Source organism: Myotis davidii, unplaced genomic scaffold (genome assembly GCF_000327345.1).
Source record: "Myotis davidii unplaced genomic scaffold, ASM32734v1 scaffold105, whole genome shotgun sequence".
Classification (NCBI taxonomy): Eukaryota; Metazoa; Chordata; class Mammalia; order Chiroptera; family Vespertilionidae; genus Myotis; species Myotis davidii.
The window spans coordinates 478,395-493,597 of record NW_006300371.1 but is presented as its reverse complement, the minus strand read 5'-3'; the positions used below and the strand labels follow the sequence as shown (position 1 = coordinate 493,597).

Here is a 15,203-nt window from a genome sequence, read left to right as displayed (position 1 = left end):
ATGTTCACTCATTTGTGGAATATAATAAACAACATAAACTGATTAACAAAAATAGATCCAGAGACAGAGAAGCACTGAAGAAACCATCAAACCTCAGAGGGTGAGGGGAGTGGGGGAGGAGAGGAGGGGTGTGTGTGGGAGGTAAGAGATCAACCAAAGGACTTGTATGCATGCATATAAGCATAATCAATGGACAGAGACACTAGGAGGTTGAGGGCATGTGCTAGGGGGGTGGGAGTGCCAGGGAGAGATCAATGGGGGGAAAAGGAGACATATGTAATACTTTAAACCAGCGGTTGCCAACCTTTTGGACCTCTCCGACCACTGGTTGGTGACAGCTGCTTTAAACAATAAAGAATTAAAGAAAAAAAATTCAAAAAACAATTTTTCAAAAAGGAAAAACGTTTGTAACAATATGAGATAATGTATGTTAACTAGACTTACTGTGGTGATCATTTTATAATATAAACAAATATCAAAACATTATACACCTGAAACTAATATATGTCAATTATACCTCAATAAATAAGTATGTATGTATACATTCATGAATGTATTCAAAGAAAAAAATCTGGAAAATACAAAATATTAGTAAAAAATGTTAGCAAACCTCTGAGTAATGGAATTACAAGTGACATTATTTTTAAAATATTTCCTGATAATTTTTCAATGAGAATAAATTAGCTCTATAATCAGAAAAAAAAAAACTACTAAAAAATAACTTTGATGGGCATTTTGGGGGAGATTATTCTATGGTCCCTGAGAAATAATAGCAATGTCCATGTATGTAGCACATTTGAAAGGAATCTATTATGTTTGATACAGCCCCACTTGCAAACTACATGATGTCAATTAATCAGATATAAGCATTTGTCAAAATTGTACAACATGGGAAACATAATATTGCACATAATAGGACAATAGAAGAAATTCAGTATCCCTTAAAGGACCTTATAACCAAGTGAAGAATGAAAACATAACCAATTTTTACTACAAACTAGTAAGGAATGTAAAACTTGCTAACTTATGTTCATGGGCCAAAAGGAAGTTTTAGCTACTTGTTGAACCAGTTTCATGCTTGTGCACAAGATGAAGTTGATGCAGATCTCCAATACTTTTTTATCATTTAAATTTCTAATTTTATAGCCATCTGTGTCTTAGGATCTGTTGGACTCTACTGCACCAAAAGTTAAAATTCTGATTATTTTTCTCTTCTACAACAATGGAGAAAAACTCTTAAACTTTGTTAAATAATAATTAACATTTTATTCCAATCACCTGAAAATGTGACATTCTTTACATCTAGATTTTCTCAATGTCCAGAGCTTACATTTTTAATATTTTACCAAAATATTCACAAAGTGTATTCCTTCCTTTTTAAATATATAAATAAAATTTGAAAAAATAATTTCAAAGCTAACTTAAAACTTTGGTATTGTGCTTGAATGTTGCTCTCATCTGCACATGGAAGGCTTTCAATGCATAATATCCCAAAGCAATATTCATAGGTTACTAATAAGAATTCCCGCTGTTATGGATTATCAGTTTTCTATATGTACTATCACCCATCTCTAAGGTCTTCTTTGCACAGTAGAGAGTTTAATTTTTTCCAATGAAAGGAACTTAAGATTTAAAGAGAAGCCATTACCCCATATGGGGTAACCAGACACCATCTTCTTAAGAAGTACTAAGTAAGGTTCCACTTAATGCGGCAGATTGACAATTAAGGGATCTTTCCCAGACATATAGAGCTGTGCAGTTTACTAATATATTACTTTTTTCTGACAAACTTCTGAGAACCACCTGTTTCTAATAGTAGTCAATAAGTAATTGTTCCCCTATTAAGAATGCAATTTTCCCAATATTTTCTTACTCAGCTCTTTGCACATTTAATTGCTGTATCAAGCTCCTTTGACCGATAACAGAGTAGTAGCTCAGCCTCCCTGAAACAGTTTGCACATCTGGCTTCTTTACTTTCCCACTCAAATAATTTTATAATCATTTTTTGAAATGCAACAGATGGTAATGAATAAAGAGGAAGTGAAAATCTCCAAAGTTCTAATAGCTCAATTCAAATACTGAGTGCCTACTCTAAGCTAGGCACTATGCTAGTACAAAAGGTCACAGCCTCTGTTCTTCTTTAAAAAAAATCAATCAGAAGAGACATTTCCCATAAACAAAAAAATCCAGTACTGCAGTTATCATCTGTAGTAACAGACCTAAGTATTGGAAAATATCTAATTGTCTGGAAGGAAGTATGTCAAAATTTCATCAGTAGTAAGACCAAGTGATTACTTTCTCATCCCCTTTTATTTTTCTCAATTTTCTATGATATACATCTACTGCTTCCATAACCTGAATAAAAATCTAATTAGGATAATAATAGTAGTAATATTTATTGAGCACTTATTTTATACCCTGTGTACAAAATGCTTCACATGTATCATCTCACTCAATGGAACAATCCTATAAAAGATTACCATCCAAATTTTAGAGATGAGGGAGCCAAAAGATATAACTACTATTTCCTCAGAAATAAGCAGAGGTTGAAAACAAGACAATAATCATTATGTTCGATCACTTGCTATGATGTGTGCTGACCACTAGGGGACAGCATGGAAGGAAGGGCCCTGCCTGTGCATGAATTTCGTGCACTGGGCCACTACATATTTATAAAAAAGTCACCAACAGAGCAACTTGTTAGATATATGACCCTGAGCAAGTAACTAATTTCACTGAGCCTCACTTCCTCCAGTACATCAGGATTAATAGGCCCTACTTCATTTAGGATTCTTATTAGGATTAAATGAGACCACAAATGAAGACAGCACTGTGTCTGGCAAGTAACTTGAATGCTCTATCAATCTCTTTATCATCATTACTGAAACATCTGGGAATATTTACTATCTCTGGGTTTAGTTTCCATACCTGTAAATTGGTGATAAATATAACTATACTATGCAATAAATTGTGAAGATTCCATTGGTTAATACACAGCTGTCAAAACAGTTATCTACTATAATTCTCCACAGGTCACACAATAGGAGACTGGCTAAATAAGCTACAGTAAATGTATACAATGAATAGTTTGCTACAGAATATTTAAGGGCATGAAAAAATATAGTAAAAACTCATTTCTTGAATGTCCTCCATCTCGAACAATTCAGTTCTCCACCAAGTTGTTCACAGAGAAAATGTCTCGGTTGTTGACCAAAACTTTCATTTTGGACCTGACAACCCTTTCGTGCGGATACCTAAGCAAGACAAAAAGTGTCTCTCGGGCATCAAACAAAGGAGAGAATGCTTCTGTTGCTGGGAAAATCGAGGATTAGCACAATTTTATAAACACAGAGAGGCCATCAAGAGTGCTAATGTTGCTAATGGTGTAAAAGTGCTCACAAAACACCAGTCACAGGCAATTGAATAAGCAGAAAAACTGCTGTTGGTTGGATAAACGAAAAGCAGTTAGCCAGTGATAGCACTTCAGAGGCAGTGATAGAAATGAAAAATTTGCTTAAGGTTAGTAGGGGGTGGTTCAATAAATTTAAGAAAAGAAGTGTTTATTTATAGATTAAACAGTACATTACACATGTACTGTATGTATAGAGTTAAAACGGTTAAAACGGAATCATTTGGGGGTCTGGATGGGATTAATTCATTTTACATTCTTTCTAATGGGAAAAAATGATTTGGCTTTCAAACAAATCGCTTCTCAGTCTTCTGGAAGGAATTAGGTCTGAGAACTGAGGTTCCACTGTACCTGTATTTCTATTTTAGTAAAAATATTAATGCATGGCTAAATTTAAAAAGACAGCTACAGATAGTATGCATAGTAAAATCCTTTACATTAAAAATATATATACATTAATAGAAAAAGTGGCAAGAATACACTCCAAGATCTTTAATTTGTAAACACCAGCAACTAATGTTATTAAAAAAAAAACAAAAAACAGCACCCCCCTCACTCTTATCACCACCACTGTATCAAAAAGACAAAACAATTCCCAAACCCCCACCTCTGTGTATTTAAAAAAGCAGTAGCTGCCCTAGCCGGTTTGGCTCAGTAGATAGAGCGTAGTAGGCCTGCTGACCAAAGGCTCCAGGGTTGGATTCCGGTCAAGGGCATGTACCTCGGTTGCAGGTTCCTCTCTAGCCCAGGCCCTGGGGCTCTTGCAGGAGGCAACCAACCAATGTGTTTCACACTGATGTTTCTCTCGGTCTTTCCTTTCCCCACTTACCCTAAAAATCAATGGAAAAATATCTTGGGTGAGGATTAACAAAAAACAACAACAACAAAAAGCAGTAGCAGCCCTAGACACTGCCACTCCATTCCATCATAATTAGGATTCTATGAATATTAAGAAATTCACTCTGAAACTTCTCAAATTTTAGTGGGTTAAGAAGGGAGAAGGGAGCTATTTGTCTCTAATTAAAGACACACATTTTCATTTCCCACGTTTCCAGTTAAAAGCCATTATATTTTATGTTGACATAATACAGAGAAATTACTTTGACTAAAATAGGAATACAGGAACATTTCCACAAGGGAAAATTCATTCCAAAAGATACTGAGAATTTTAATTTTTTACTTATAGGGAATGAGTATTAAACTTTAAAATTATTTCACAGCATAGATGTCATTGAAGTTATAATCCTGTGATTGTGACCAGAGAATGTTGTCATGAAATTAACAAGACGGAACAAAAGAACATTGCAATTTCTTAATAAAGAAAATTCAATTAATAGACAGATACATGAAAGCTGGTATTCAGTAAAAGGTAGAAATAATTATCAGAGATACTGGAAAAAATTGAATTCTGACTTGGTAAAACATTAAATATTACACTGTAAAATATTTAATTAATAAGCTATTTCATTAATTTAAGAGTTCTAGCTCTTGTCCTAGCCGGTTTGGCTCAGTGGCTAGACTGTCGGCCTGTAGACTGAAGTGTCCTGTGTTAGATTCCAGTCAAGGGCACATGCCCAGGTTGCGGGCTCCATCCCCAGTAGTGGGCATGAAGGAGGCAGCCGATCAATGATTCTCTCTCATCATTGATGTTTCTCTCTCTCTCTCTCCCTTTCCCTTCCTCTCTGAAATCAATAAAAATATTTTTAAAATAAAATGTTGTAGTTCTTATTTTTATTGCAAATTATATTAATTTTTCACTTGAATTAATAATACTTAACCAATGGTTGTACATGAATATGCAACATTCATTCAATCTGGAAGGTGGAAAAGACAAAATTTTCAAAAGCAAAAAAATAACGCTTTTAAACCCAGAGTTTAAAGAATCTCTATTTTTAAGCAAATTCTTCTGAGTAAATGCATCCTTTTCACAATTCACATAAAAGATTCAAGACATTTGAACACATATGAAAAGCAATTAGCTCACTACTTTTCCCTCTTAGTGTCATTAAGTAATTCCCAGTAACCCAGAGAAAGATTTTATTTTCAATATTTTAACACTGTCTCCCTCTGCTGCATGAAAAAGGATTCAAACTTTCATTTCCCTTAAGATATAATTAAGTATGACAGGCCCGTGAATAATGTCATCTCCTTTGACATCATTTTCTTTTTTTTTTTAAAGGCAATTTGTTAATACATATTGAAATCTTTTTATTTATTTATTTTTATTAATCCTCATCCGAGAATATTTTTTCATTGATTTTTAGAGAGAGTGGAAGGGAGGGGGTGAGACACACCGAGAGAAATACTGATATGAGAGAGACACATTGATTGGTTGCCTCCCTTACACTCCTGACCATGGCCAGGGATGGAGCCTGCAACCAAGATACGAGCCCTTGACTGGAACTGAAACAGGAACCCTTCAGTCCACAGGCCGATGCTCTATCCCCTGAGCCAAACTGGCCAGGGTCAACATAATTTTCTTATAAAGTTAAGATACCATAGGAACTTAATTTGTTTATAACAGTATATCAATCACTAAAACAGCTTCATTAGGTGTTGTTTTCCTTAAAGTCACAGAACCTTTTAATGACCTTAACTGAATACTTACTGTTCAATTCTTTCAATCTGGTTCCCATAAAACACAATTAAAAAACTTGGTAGTCTAACAGAGTAATATATGTTATCCTTCAGAATACATCCAACCTAAAAAATGGACACATATGTAATACCCTTTGTAATAAAAAATTTAAAAAAATAAATAAATAAAGTGGGTGCTGTCCAAAAAAAAAAATAATAATACATCCAACCTAAGCAAAGAAGCACGAGCTTTATAGAAGTAAAAACATTCCTCCTGGCCAAGATTGAGCAATTTAGTAACTATGTGAACTTGGGAAAAGCATTTAAAGCCCATGAACTTCAGGGTTTTTTTCATCTGTAAAACTAAGAATGAAAATACTCTGCCAACTTCATAGGGTAACATCAGAATCCAATTTAAATTCATTCACTGAACAATTATTGAGCACCCACTCTGTACAATAGACAGGGCTTGGGTTGCCAAATATAGCAAATGGAACATACTTGTACTAAAAAAAATTTATTCAATGTTTATAAAGTCAACTGGGCATCCTGTACTTTATCTGGCAACCCCACCTGGAGCATATGCAAAGACACTAATATGGCATGCTATTTATCCTAAAAAGACTTAAAGTGCAAAGGAAATAAAATGTACACATAAATTAGCATGCAAGAAAGAAAAGCAGTTATATAGCATTTTTTAAAAGGGGAAAGGAGCAAAAAAAGGCAAACTAGGAACAGAGTAAGGGGGGTTGGGGAAAGGTTAAAAATCAACAAGCACTGACAAGGTTCAAAACAGAAAAAATTGAGAGATGACAGTGCTTAATTACATCCTCAACTCCAGGCACACAGACTTGCCAAACACACTATTCTTGTCTTTTTAATTTATTTTCAATTATAGTTGACATAAATATTGTATTAGTACAACATGACCAGAAATTTCTATAACTTACAAAGAGATTACCCTAATAAGTCTAGTACCCATCTGACACCATACATACTTATTACAATGCTACTGACTATATTCCCTATGCTGTGCTTTACACCCCAGTAACTATTTTTATAACTGGCAGTTTGTATTTAATCCCTTTCACCATTTCCACTCATCCCCTCAAGTCCTCTCCCATCTAGCGACCTTCAACCAATCTGTTCTTTGTATCTACCTACAGAATAGATGCAGTATATGAAGTAGCTCGGCAATACAAAATTTTAAGTCATTTAATTAACATCTACTCATACAAATCTATTTACAATTAAATAACTTCAAAAGAACATGCATTGAAAATCTCTTGATAAAAATATGTACAAAAACGCCAAACTCCTAATTATCTGACCAGTATCCCTCCCAAATCTAGCTAGCTTTGTGCTTAATTACTTCATCCTATATTCTTTTATTAAACCAATTCTACACCAAGCATGTCAAACTCTCGGCCTGCGGGCCACATGCAACCCACATCGAATATTTGCGGCCCAGCCATATAACGGTATGCAAGTAATGTTTTAAAAATTGCATAACTTTTTACAATATCCTGTTATATATAATTATTAATAATGAACTAAAACGTTCACTAATGACTGATTACTATAATTGTGTTGCATTCATTTCCCTTACGTCCCTTACGCACAGGCGCACCGTTTCTCCAGTAATACTAGCAGCAAATATTTTAGCAGTCGATTGCCATGCCATTAGTCTCGGACTGACTTGTTTGGTGTGAGCAACAGGAAATATTTCACGTTCGGAGAACAAGGAAAATACGTTTATTTGCGTTACGTTTATTAATTTGTGCAGTTATTCAGTGTCTGGTAAGTTAATGTTCAAGAAAAAATATTAATTTTTATTAAAATATTCTATCATTTTATGTTAATGATTATTCTTTGATTCCAGCCTTTGTATTAAGCATGTCTCTATAGAAATGAACCTATGTTTCTATGAAAATTGAAGTTTTTGTTTTTTTGCAGCCCACATAAACTTAAACCTTGCTTATTTGGTCTGTGTTAGCCTTTGACAAGTTTGTTCTACATTATGTAAATGGATGGGGCCAGTAAGACTAAGATTTCATCCCTTTTCTGACTTTCTACATTCCAAGCAACTCTGTCCCCCCCCCCCCAATAATCATACTGCTTTGTACTTTGTAATCTTCAAATAAACAAATAGGCAAATCATTTTTAACTACATGCAAAAAAAAAAAATGCTTTACTTTGTACTTTCTGTTCCAACCCTCTGCAGGTGTCCTATTCTTTCTGCAGGCCCAGTTACCACTCTTCATGTCATAGACTGACCCTAATTCTATTCTATGATAGAAAAGTCACATGTTGTTAGAACTTAACACTCAATAATTAACAACACAATATATTGTAGGATGTGTATAAAGAAGGTGTAGTAATGAAAAAACTCTATTATAATATTCATTTATTCTCATTAATGTATATACCTTCATACAATTTTACAGATAAAAGAAATATAGAGCTCATTTAGTCCACATCCCTCATTTTTTTATATATATAAATATTTTATTGATGTTTTTACAGAGAGGAAGGGAGAGAGATAGAGTGAGAAACATCGATGAGAGAGAAACATCGATCAGCTGCCTCCTGCACATCCCCAACTGGGGATGTGCCCGCAACCCAGGTATATGCCCTTGACCGGAATCGAACCCAGAACCCTTCAGTCTGCAGGCCGACGCTCTATCCACTGAGCCAAACCAGTTTCGGCACATCCCTCATTTTTATAGACGAAAATTTAGTCCTCTAGTCATTCTGTGACTAGGTTAAATTACAGGACAAGCAAAGAACCATTTAGATGTTTTTTTATTTTCAGTTCATTTTTTTTCTGACTAAATTATACTACATCTACATCTTTTGATTGATATTTAAAGTATCTGCTGAATTTTAATTCCATTGCATATTTTACTTATTTTTAAAAATATAAAAATATCTGAGTTATACACAAAAACTGCAATTTAAACTGTTCATTAATCCCTCATATGGAAGTAATATAAAATTTAGTTGAACTAAAAAACAAAGCGCAGATTCATCTTTATAGTAGTTTATATTTTTAACTGTATAAGGTAGGGTGAGAAAAGTATTTGTATGTCAATACAAGTTCAAGGGAAGAGTCACTGTCAGTATCAAATTGAAACAGAGGCTGATTATTGTATCTTTCTTAAAAACCTTTTTAAAAAAATAAATCTTTATTGTTCAAATTATTACAGATGTTCTTATTTTTTTTCCCCCCATAGCTTCCCTCCACCTGATTCCCACCCCGCCCCATGTCCTTACCCCCAGCCACTGTCCTCATCCATAGGTGTAAGATTTTTGTCCAATCTCTTCCCGCACCCCTCATACCCCCTTCCTCCCGAGAATTGTCAGTCCACTCCCTTTCTATGCCCCTGCTTCTATTATATTCACCAGTTTATTCTGTTCATATTTTTTTAATTGACTTAATTTTTAGGTTCACTTGATAGATATGTATTTGTTGTCGCTTTGTTGTTCATAATTTTTATCTTTACCTTTTTCTTCTTCTTCCTCTTCTTAAAGGATACCTTTCAGCATTTCATATAATACTGGTTTGGTGGTGATGAACTCCTTTAGCTTTTTCTTGTCTGTGAAGCTCTTTATCTGACCTTCAATTCTACAGGGTACTCCCTTGTAGGTAACTGACTTTTTTTCTCTTGCTGCTTTTAAGATTCTGTCTTTTGCTCTTGGCATTTTAATTATGATGTGTCTTGGTGTGGTACTTTGGATTCCTCTTATATGGGGTTCTCTTTGCTTCCTGGACTTGTAAGTCTATTTCTTTCACCAGGTAGGGGAAGTTTTCTGTCATTATTTCTTCAAATAGGCTTTCAATATCTTGCGCTCTCTTCTTCTGGCACCCCCATAATTCGGATATTGGTATGTTTGAAGTTGTCCCAGAGGCTCCTTACACTATTTTCATATTTTTGGATTCTTTTTTCTTTTTGCTTTTCAGGATGGGTGTTTTTTGCTTCCTCGTATTTCAAATCTTTGACTTGATTTTTGGGGTCCTCTAGTCTGCTGTTGGATCTCTATTCTTTATTTCAGTCAGTGTATGCTTAATTTCTGACTGGTCCTTTTCCATTTTTTTGGCATTCTCATTAAGATCCTTGAAGGTCTAAGTTCCTTGGAGGTTTGTAGAAGATTCTTGAGTAACCTTATAACTGTGGTTTTGAACTCTACATCCAGTAGTTTGCTTTCCTCTTTTTCTTTCATTTGTGACATGTTTCTTTATCTCTGCATTTTGGCTGCTTCCTGTGTTGATAAGAGTGGCTTTGTGTGCTAGGTGTCCTATTGAGCCCATTGGCTCAGCCTCCCCAATCACCTGGATTAGACACTCTTGGTGCACCCTTTTGTGGGCTGGGTGCACAGTCTTGTTGTAGTTAAGCCTTGATTGCTGCTGGTATCCCTGGGAGGAAATGACCCCCAGGCCAATTCACTGTGAGGACCCGCTGTGTCTATAGTGGAAGAACTGCTGTGCTGGAGATACCCTTATGGGGCAGGACTTGCTTCAGTGGGGCTTTGGTGCTCAATGAGTCTGCCTCTTTTTTTTTACTATAATGGGAGAACTGCTGTGCTGAAGACACCCTTATGGGGCAGGTCTTGCTTCATTGGGGCTTTGGTGCTCACTGAGTCTGCCTCTTGAGTGTGTCCCTTATGGATGTGAGGAGCTGAAATCTGGTATCTGACCACTGGGTACCCTGGCTCCTGGATCTCCAAGTCAACCACTTTGTGAGTCCACCCAGCAAGAGCTACAGCGATATCAGCAGATTTCTACTCTTTGTTTGGGATTTGGAAGTTTTGGAGCTCTGTGACCCAGCTGCAGTTTGTTAGGTTCGGCTGCGAAAGGACAGGCGATTCATTTGTGCTGCTGCGCACAGCTTGGGTGGGGCTGTAAATTGGGTGGGGCGGGGTCTCAGAGAATCACCAGGGCAGAGCAAACAGTGATGGCTGTCCATCAGCCATCTCTGCGTCTCCGCATCCCCGTTAGGGCGAGTCTGCCTCTTGAGTGTGTCACTTATGGATGTGAGGAGTTGAAATCTGGTGTCTGACCACTGGATACACTGACTCCTGGATCTCCAAGGAGGTGCAAAGTCAGCTGCTGCGTGAGTCCACCCAGCAGGAGCTACAATGAGATCTACAGATTTCTCCTCTTTGTTTGGGGTTTGGAAGTTTTGGAGCTCTGTGACCCAGCTGCAGTTTGTTAGGTTAGGCTGCGAAAGGACAGGCGATTCATTTGTGGTGCTGCGCACAGCTTGGGTGGGGTTGTAAATTGGGTGGGGCGGGGTCTCAGAGAATCACCAGGGCAGAGCAAACAGTGATGGCTGTCCATCAGCCATCTCTGCGTCTCCGCATCCCCGTGTCCTGCGCCCCCACAGTAACAATGATCCCTGCGAGCAGCTCTGCAAGAAAGCCACCCTCGCTTTCTGACCCGCTGCCAGACAGCCCAGTTTCTCCCTGGAGGAGTCTGGGTCCCTAGAGTCTCGCTGGAAACAAGTTCAGAGCAGTCAGGAGCTTGTATCTCCCTTCTGATTGAAAAAAAATGTGCGCCCAATTGCAGTCGTTTCGCGCGCGGGCGTACCTCTGCTCTTGCTGCCTCCGCACGTCCTACCCAGTCTCAATGAGCTTTTTGCTTTCTTTCTAGTTGTAGAACTTCCACTCAGCCAGTTTTCTCGTGGTTCTGGATGATAGCCGTTTTGTCTTTTAGTTGTAGTTTTAATGTGGTTGTGGGGAGCGGCACGTACAGGTATATACCGTATGCCGCCATCTTGGTTCTCCCCTGAAAACCTTTTTATTGAGAAGTATTACACATATCTTAATAAGTATACAGATACCACTGAAATTAAGTAGAATTTTATGCTCGACTAGAGGCCCGGTGCACGAAATTCGTGAACGGGTAGCGTCCCTACGCCTGGCTGGCAATCAGGGCCAATTGAGGCCTTCTGGCTGCCGGCCAGAGCCTCCCTTTGCTCAGCACCGCCCCCTGGTAGTCAGCACACATCATAGCAAGCAATCAAACTCCCAGTCTAACTCCTGAGGGGACACTTTGTATATCAGGCTTTCATATATATATATATATATATAGAGAGAGAGAGAGAGAGAGAGAGAGAGATTGTCCTAGAATTTAGGGAGAAGAAAATTTTTACTCAAACATTATGGTTACTGTCCTGGACAGTGTTGTTCATTGGATAGAGCATCGACCCACACACGGACGGGGCTCTGGTTCGATTCCTAGGTAAGGGCAAAACATACCTGGGTTTCAGGTTCGATCCCCAGCCCCAGTTGGACGTATGCAAGAGGCAACCAATCTATGATGTTTCTTTCTCTCCCTCTCCCTCCCTCCCTCCTTCCCTTTCACTCTCTAACAATCAATGGAAAAAACATCCTCAGTTGAAAATTAACAAATAAACAAACACAAATTATCATTATTTACCTGTCCCTTTTAGAGATATGTAGCTGAAAGGATTTACAAGCTTATAATCACATGAGTAATTAGTTGAGCAATGTTTCTATATTTTGAAAATATTACTACTGACGACCCTTTTCAACTGTCTTACCTTTGTTGAAAGTACTTTAAACGTACTCTGTTCTGGTATTATAGAATGAAGAAGTCTCAGATTCAAATTGTAATCCTCTTAAGCAGGAAGTTTCACCAAAGCAGACAACTAACGAACACAAAATTAGCAGCACGTTTTATAAATTTATATAATGAAAGGTAAAATACTTAAACTAAATACAATTACAGAACTTCAATACGTTGCAGAATATTTTAAACACAGATTTATGAACCTCAAAATAGTCCATTTTTAAAACCTGGTATCCTTCACATGGATTCTCACATACACAATTAAGTTAAATAGTGGAAAATAATGTTTCAAAACACATACTTAATATTTAAATCTCAAGGAAACAGAAGATAGTAAGCATAATGACACAGTATAAAAGAAAATATTCATATGCAAAACATCTACTTCTACCACTAACTTTATCATAAAGTTTTCTACTAAATGCTGAGATACCAAGATATTAAAAGTCATATTCACTTAATATAGTTACTAAATTCTATGATGTATAATTTATACAATAAGTAGACCTTTCTTCATGAAGTATATGCCACACAAATATAAACAAATCACATTTTACTAGCATCTTTTATATTTGTTAATCAAGTTCTGCTTTGAATTAAAAATCTAAAAAACGTACATCTAACTATAACCTACCGTACACATACTCTTATCTCAAAACTTAAAATGATGCAAATTGAAAGCAATGCTTTAGATTTCCATCAGCATTTTCCACATAATCTCAGAAAGAAATGACATATCTGATAAATTGCTATAGATTACTCTGCAAGATACTATATTTGCAAATAAAAGTATTTACTCTCAACATAAAAAATAGTTCAAACACTAATGACCTTTTTTTCTGAAAATTCCACATTTACGTCATTCTTCTGAACATTCTTAATCATAAGTGTAATGATTACTTGAGATTCTGTTTGATACCAGTCATACCTATTAAAAAAGAAAAAAGAAACTTAAAACAAATTCTAATTTTCTTATTGTTGCTTATGTTTTGTCGAGATAAAAACTACAATCTGATAAACAATAGCTCCACCTTAAGGAACAAACTAGCACAGCAACTGATGATACACAAACAATTTTACGAAACTAATTTCCTACGATCTGTAGTGATAGAACAGTACAGATGGTAATGTATAGGATGCCCCAAACCTTTCCATTGGATTTAAATACTTACATCATTTTCGGGGTATTCACTTATATGTTTGTGTTGTGCTTAAGCTAATGTTAAAGAAATTTATTCCAAACGGCTAACAGTTATTATACACCATCAATAGCTTCACACTCTCATTCCAATCTAATACTAAAAGAAACACTTTTAATCCCAATTTTACAGATGAACAGATACAAGCTCAGAAAGGTGACGCAATCAGTCAGTGGCAGTTGTAACACTGGATGCAGGTCAGCTTCAATGATCTCTTAACTCAGCGGTTCTCAACCTGTGGGTCACAACCCCTTTGGGGGTCGAATGACCCTTTCACAGGGGTCACCTAAGACCATCCGAAAACACATATATAATTACATACATATTGTTTTAGTGATTAATCACTATGCTTTAATTATGTTCAATTTGTAACAATGAAATTGGGGGTCACCACAACATGAGGAACTGTATTAAAGGGTCACAGCATTAGGAAGGTTGAGAACTACTGTCTTAACTGAAGCTGGGAATCAACAGCCCTGAGCACACGGAAGCAAAAGCAAATGAGCTAAAATTAAATTAATTTAAAGTTTAACTCATCCTGCCAAGCATAACATTAAATACATTATCCTTTTTCAATCTCAAGGTATGTGGGAAAACTAGTGTGCCTAGAGATTCTGTGTATCTTTCCCACTGAAAGCTCTAAAAATAAAAGAATCCTCACATTCAAATTAAACTAGACTAGAGGCCTGGTGCACAAAAATTTGTGCACTCGGGGGGTCCCTCAGCCTAGCCTATGCCCTCTTGCAGTGTGGGACCCCTCGGAGGATGTCCACCCCAGTGGGGACCAGCACCCCATGGAGGTTTGGCCAGCCTGGGTGAGGGGCTGATGGCTGTTTTCAGGCTGGCCAACCACCCTGGTGATGTAAGCTCCCAGCCTCTCCTTTTTTTTCTTTTTATTCTGGGATTTATTTACCTTCTATAATTGAAACTTTGTTGCTTTCAGTGGAGCTCAGAGCTGGGCCACGGCAGGCGAGGAACCTTGGCTTCCTCCATCACTGGAGCAAGCAAGCCTCCTGCTCACTCCAGCTCCGTGGCTGCCGGCCGCAATCTTGGTTGGGTTAATTTGCATATAGTCACTCTGATTGGCTGGTGGGCGTGGCTTACAGCATAGTGAAAGTATGGTCAATTTGCATGTTTGTCTTTTATTAGTATAGGATTATAAACTCCTTGAGGTCAAAGCTATTTATCTATTGTGCCACTATTATTTTCCTAGGACCAAGCAAAGTGCCTGGTACACAGTGTATTTATTAAATAAATGTTGGAATATTTTATGCTCCAAAAATCATAACTATTTGATGTTTATGTATCCTACCCCTGCTGCTGCCACCAAAGTTCCTTGTATACTTGGTACTTGGAGAATCATCCTCTATCTCCCCACAAAGAACATGAATTAGCCCTGGCCGATGGTTCAGTTGGTTGAAGC

General features: G+C 36.9%; 1 protein-coding gene across 1 annotated transcript in view; it reads right to left on the bottom strand.

Annotated features, from left to right (window-relative positions):
- SUGT1 (SGT1 homolog, MIS12 kinetochore complex assembly cochaperone) overlaps nucleotides 1-15,203 on the bottom strand; it is a 75,704-nt gene that overhangs the window by 18,944 nt on the left and 41,557 nt on the right. Inside the window, 2 exon segments of the mRNA XM_015572594.1 lie at nucleotides 12,553-12,660; nucleotides 13,413-13,509. Of these exon segments, the coding sequence (XP_015428080.1) occupies nucleotides 12,553-12,660; nucleotides 13,413-13,509 (205 nt within the window).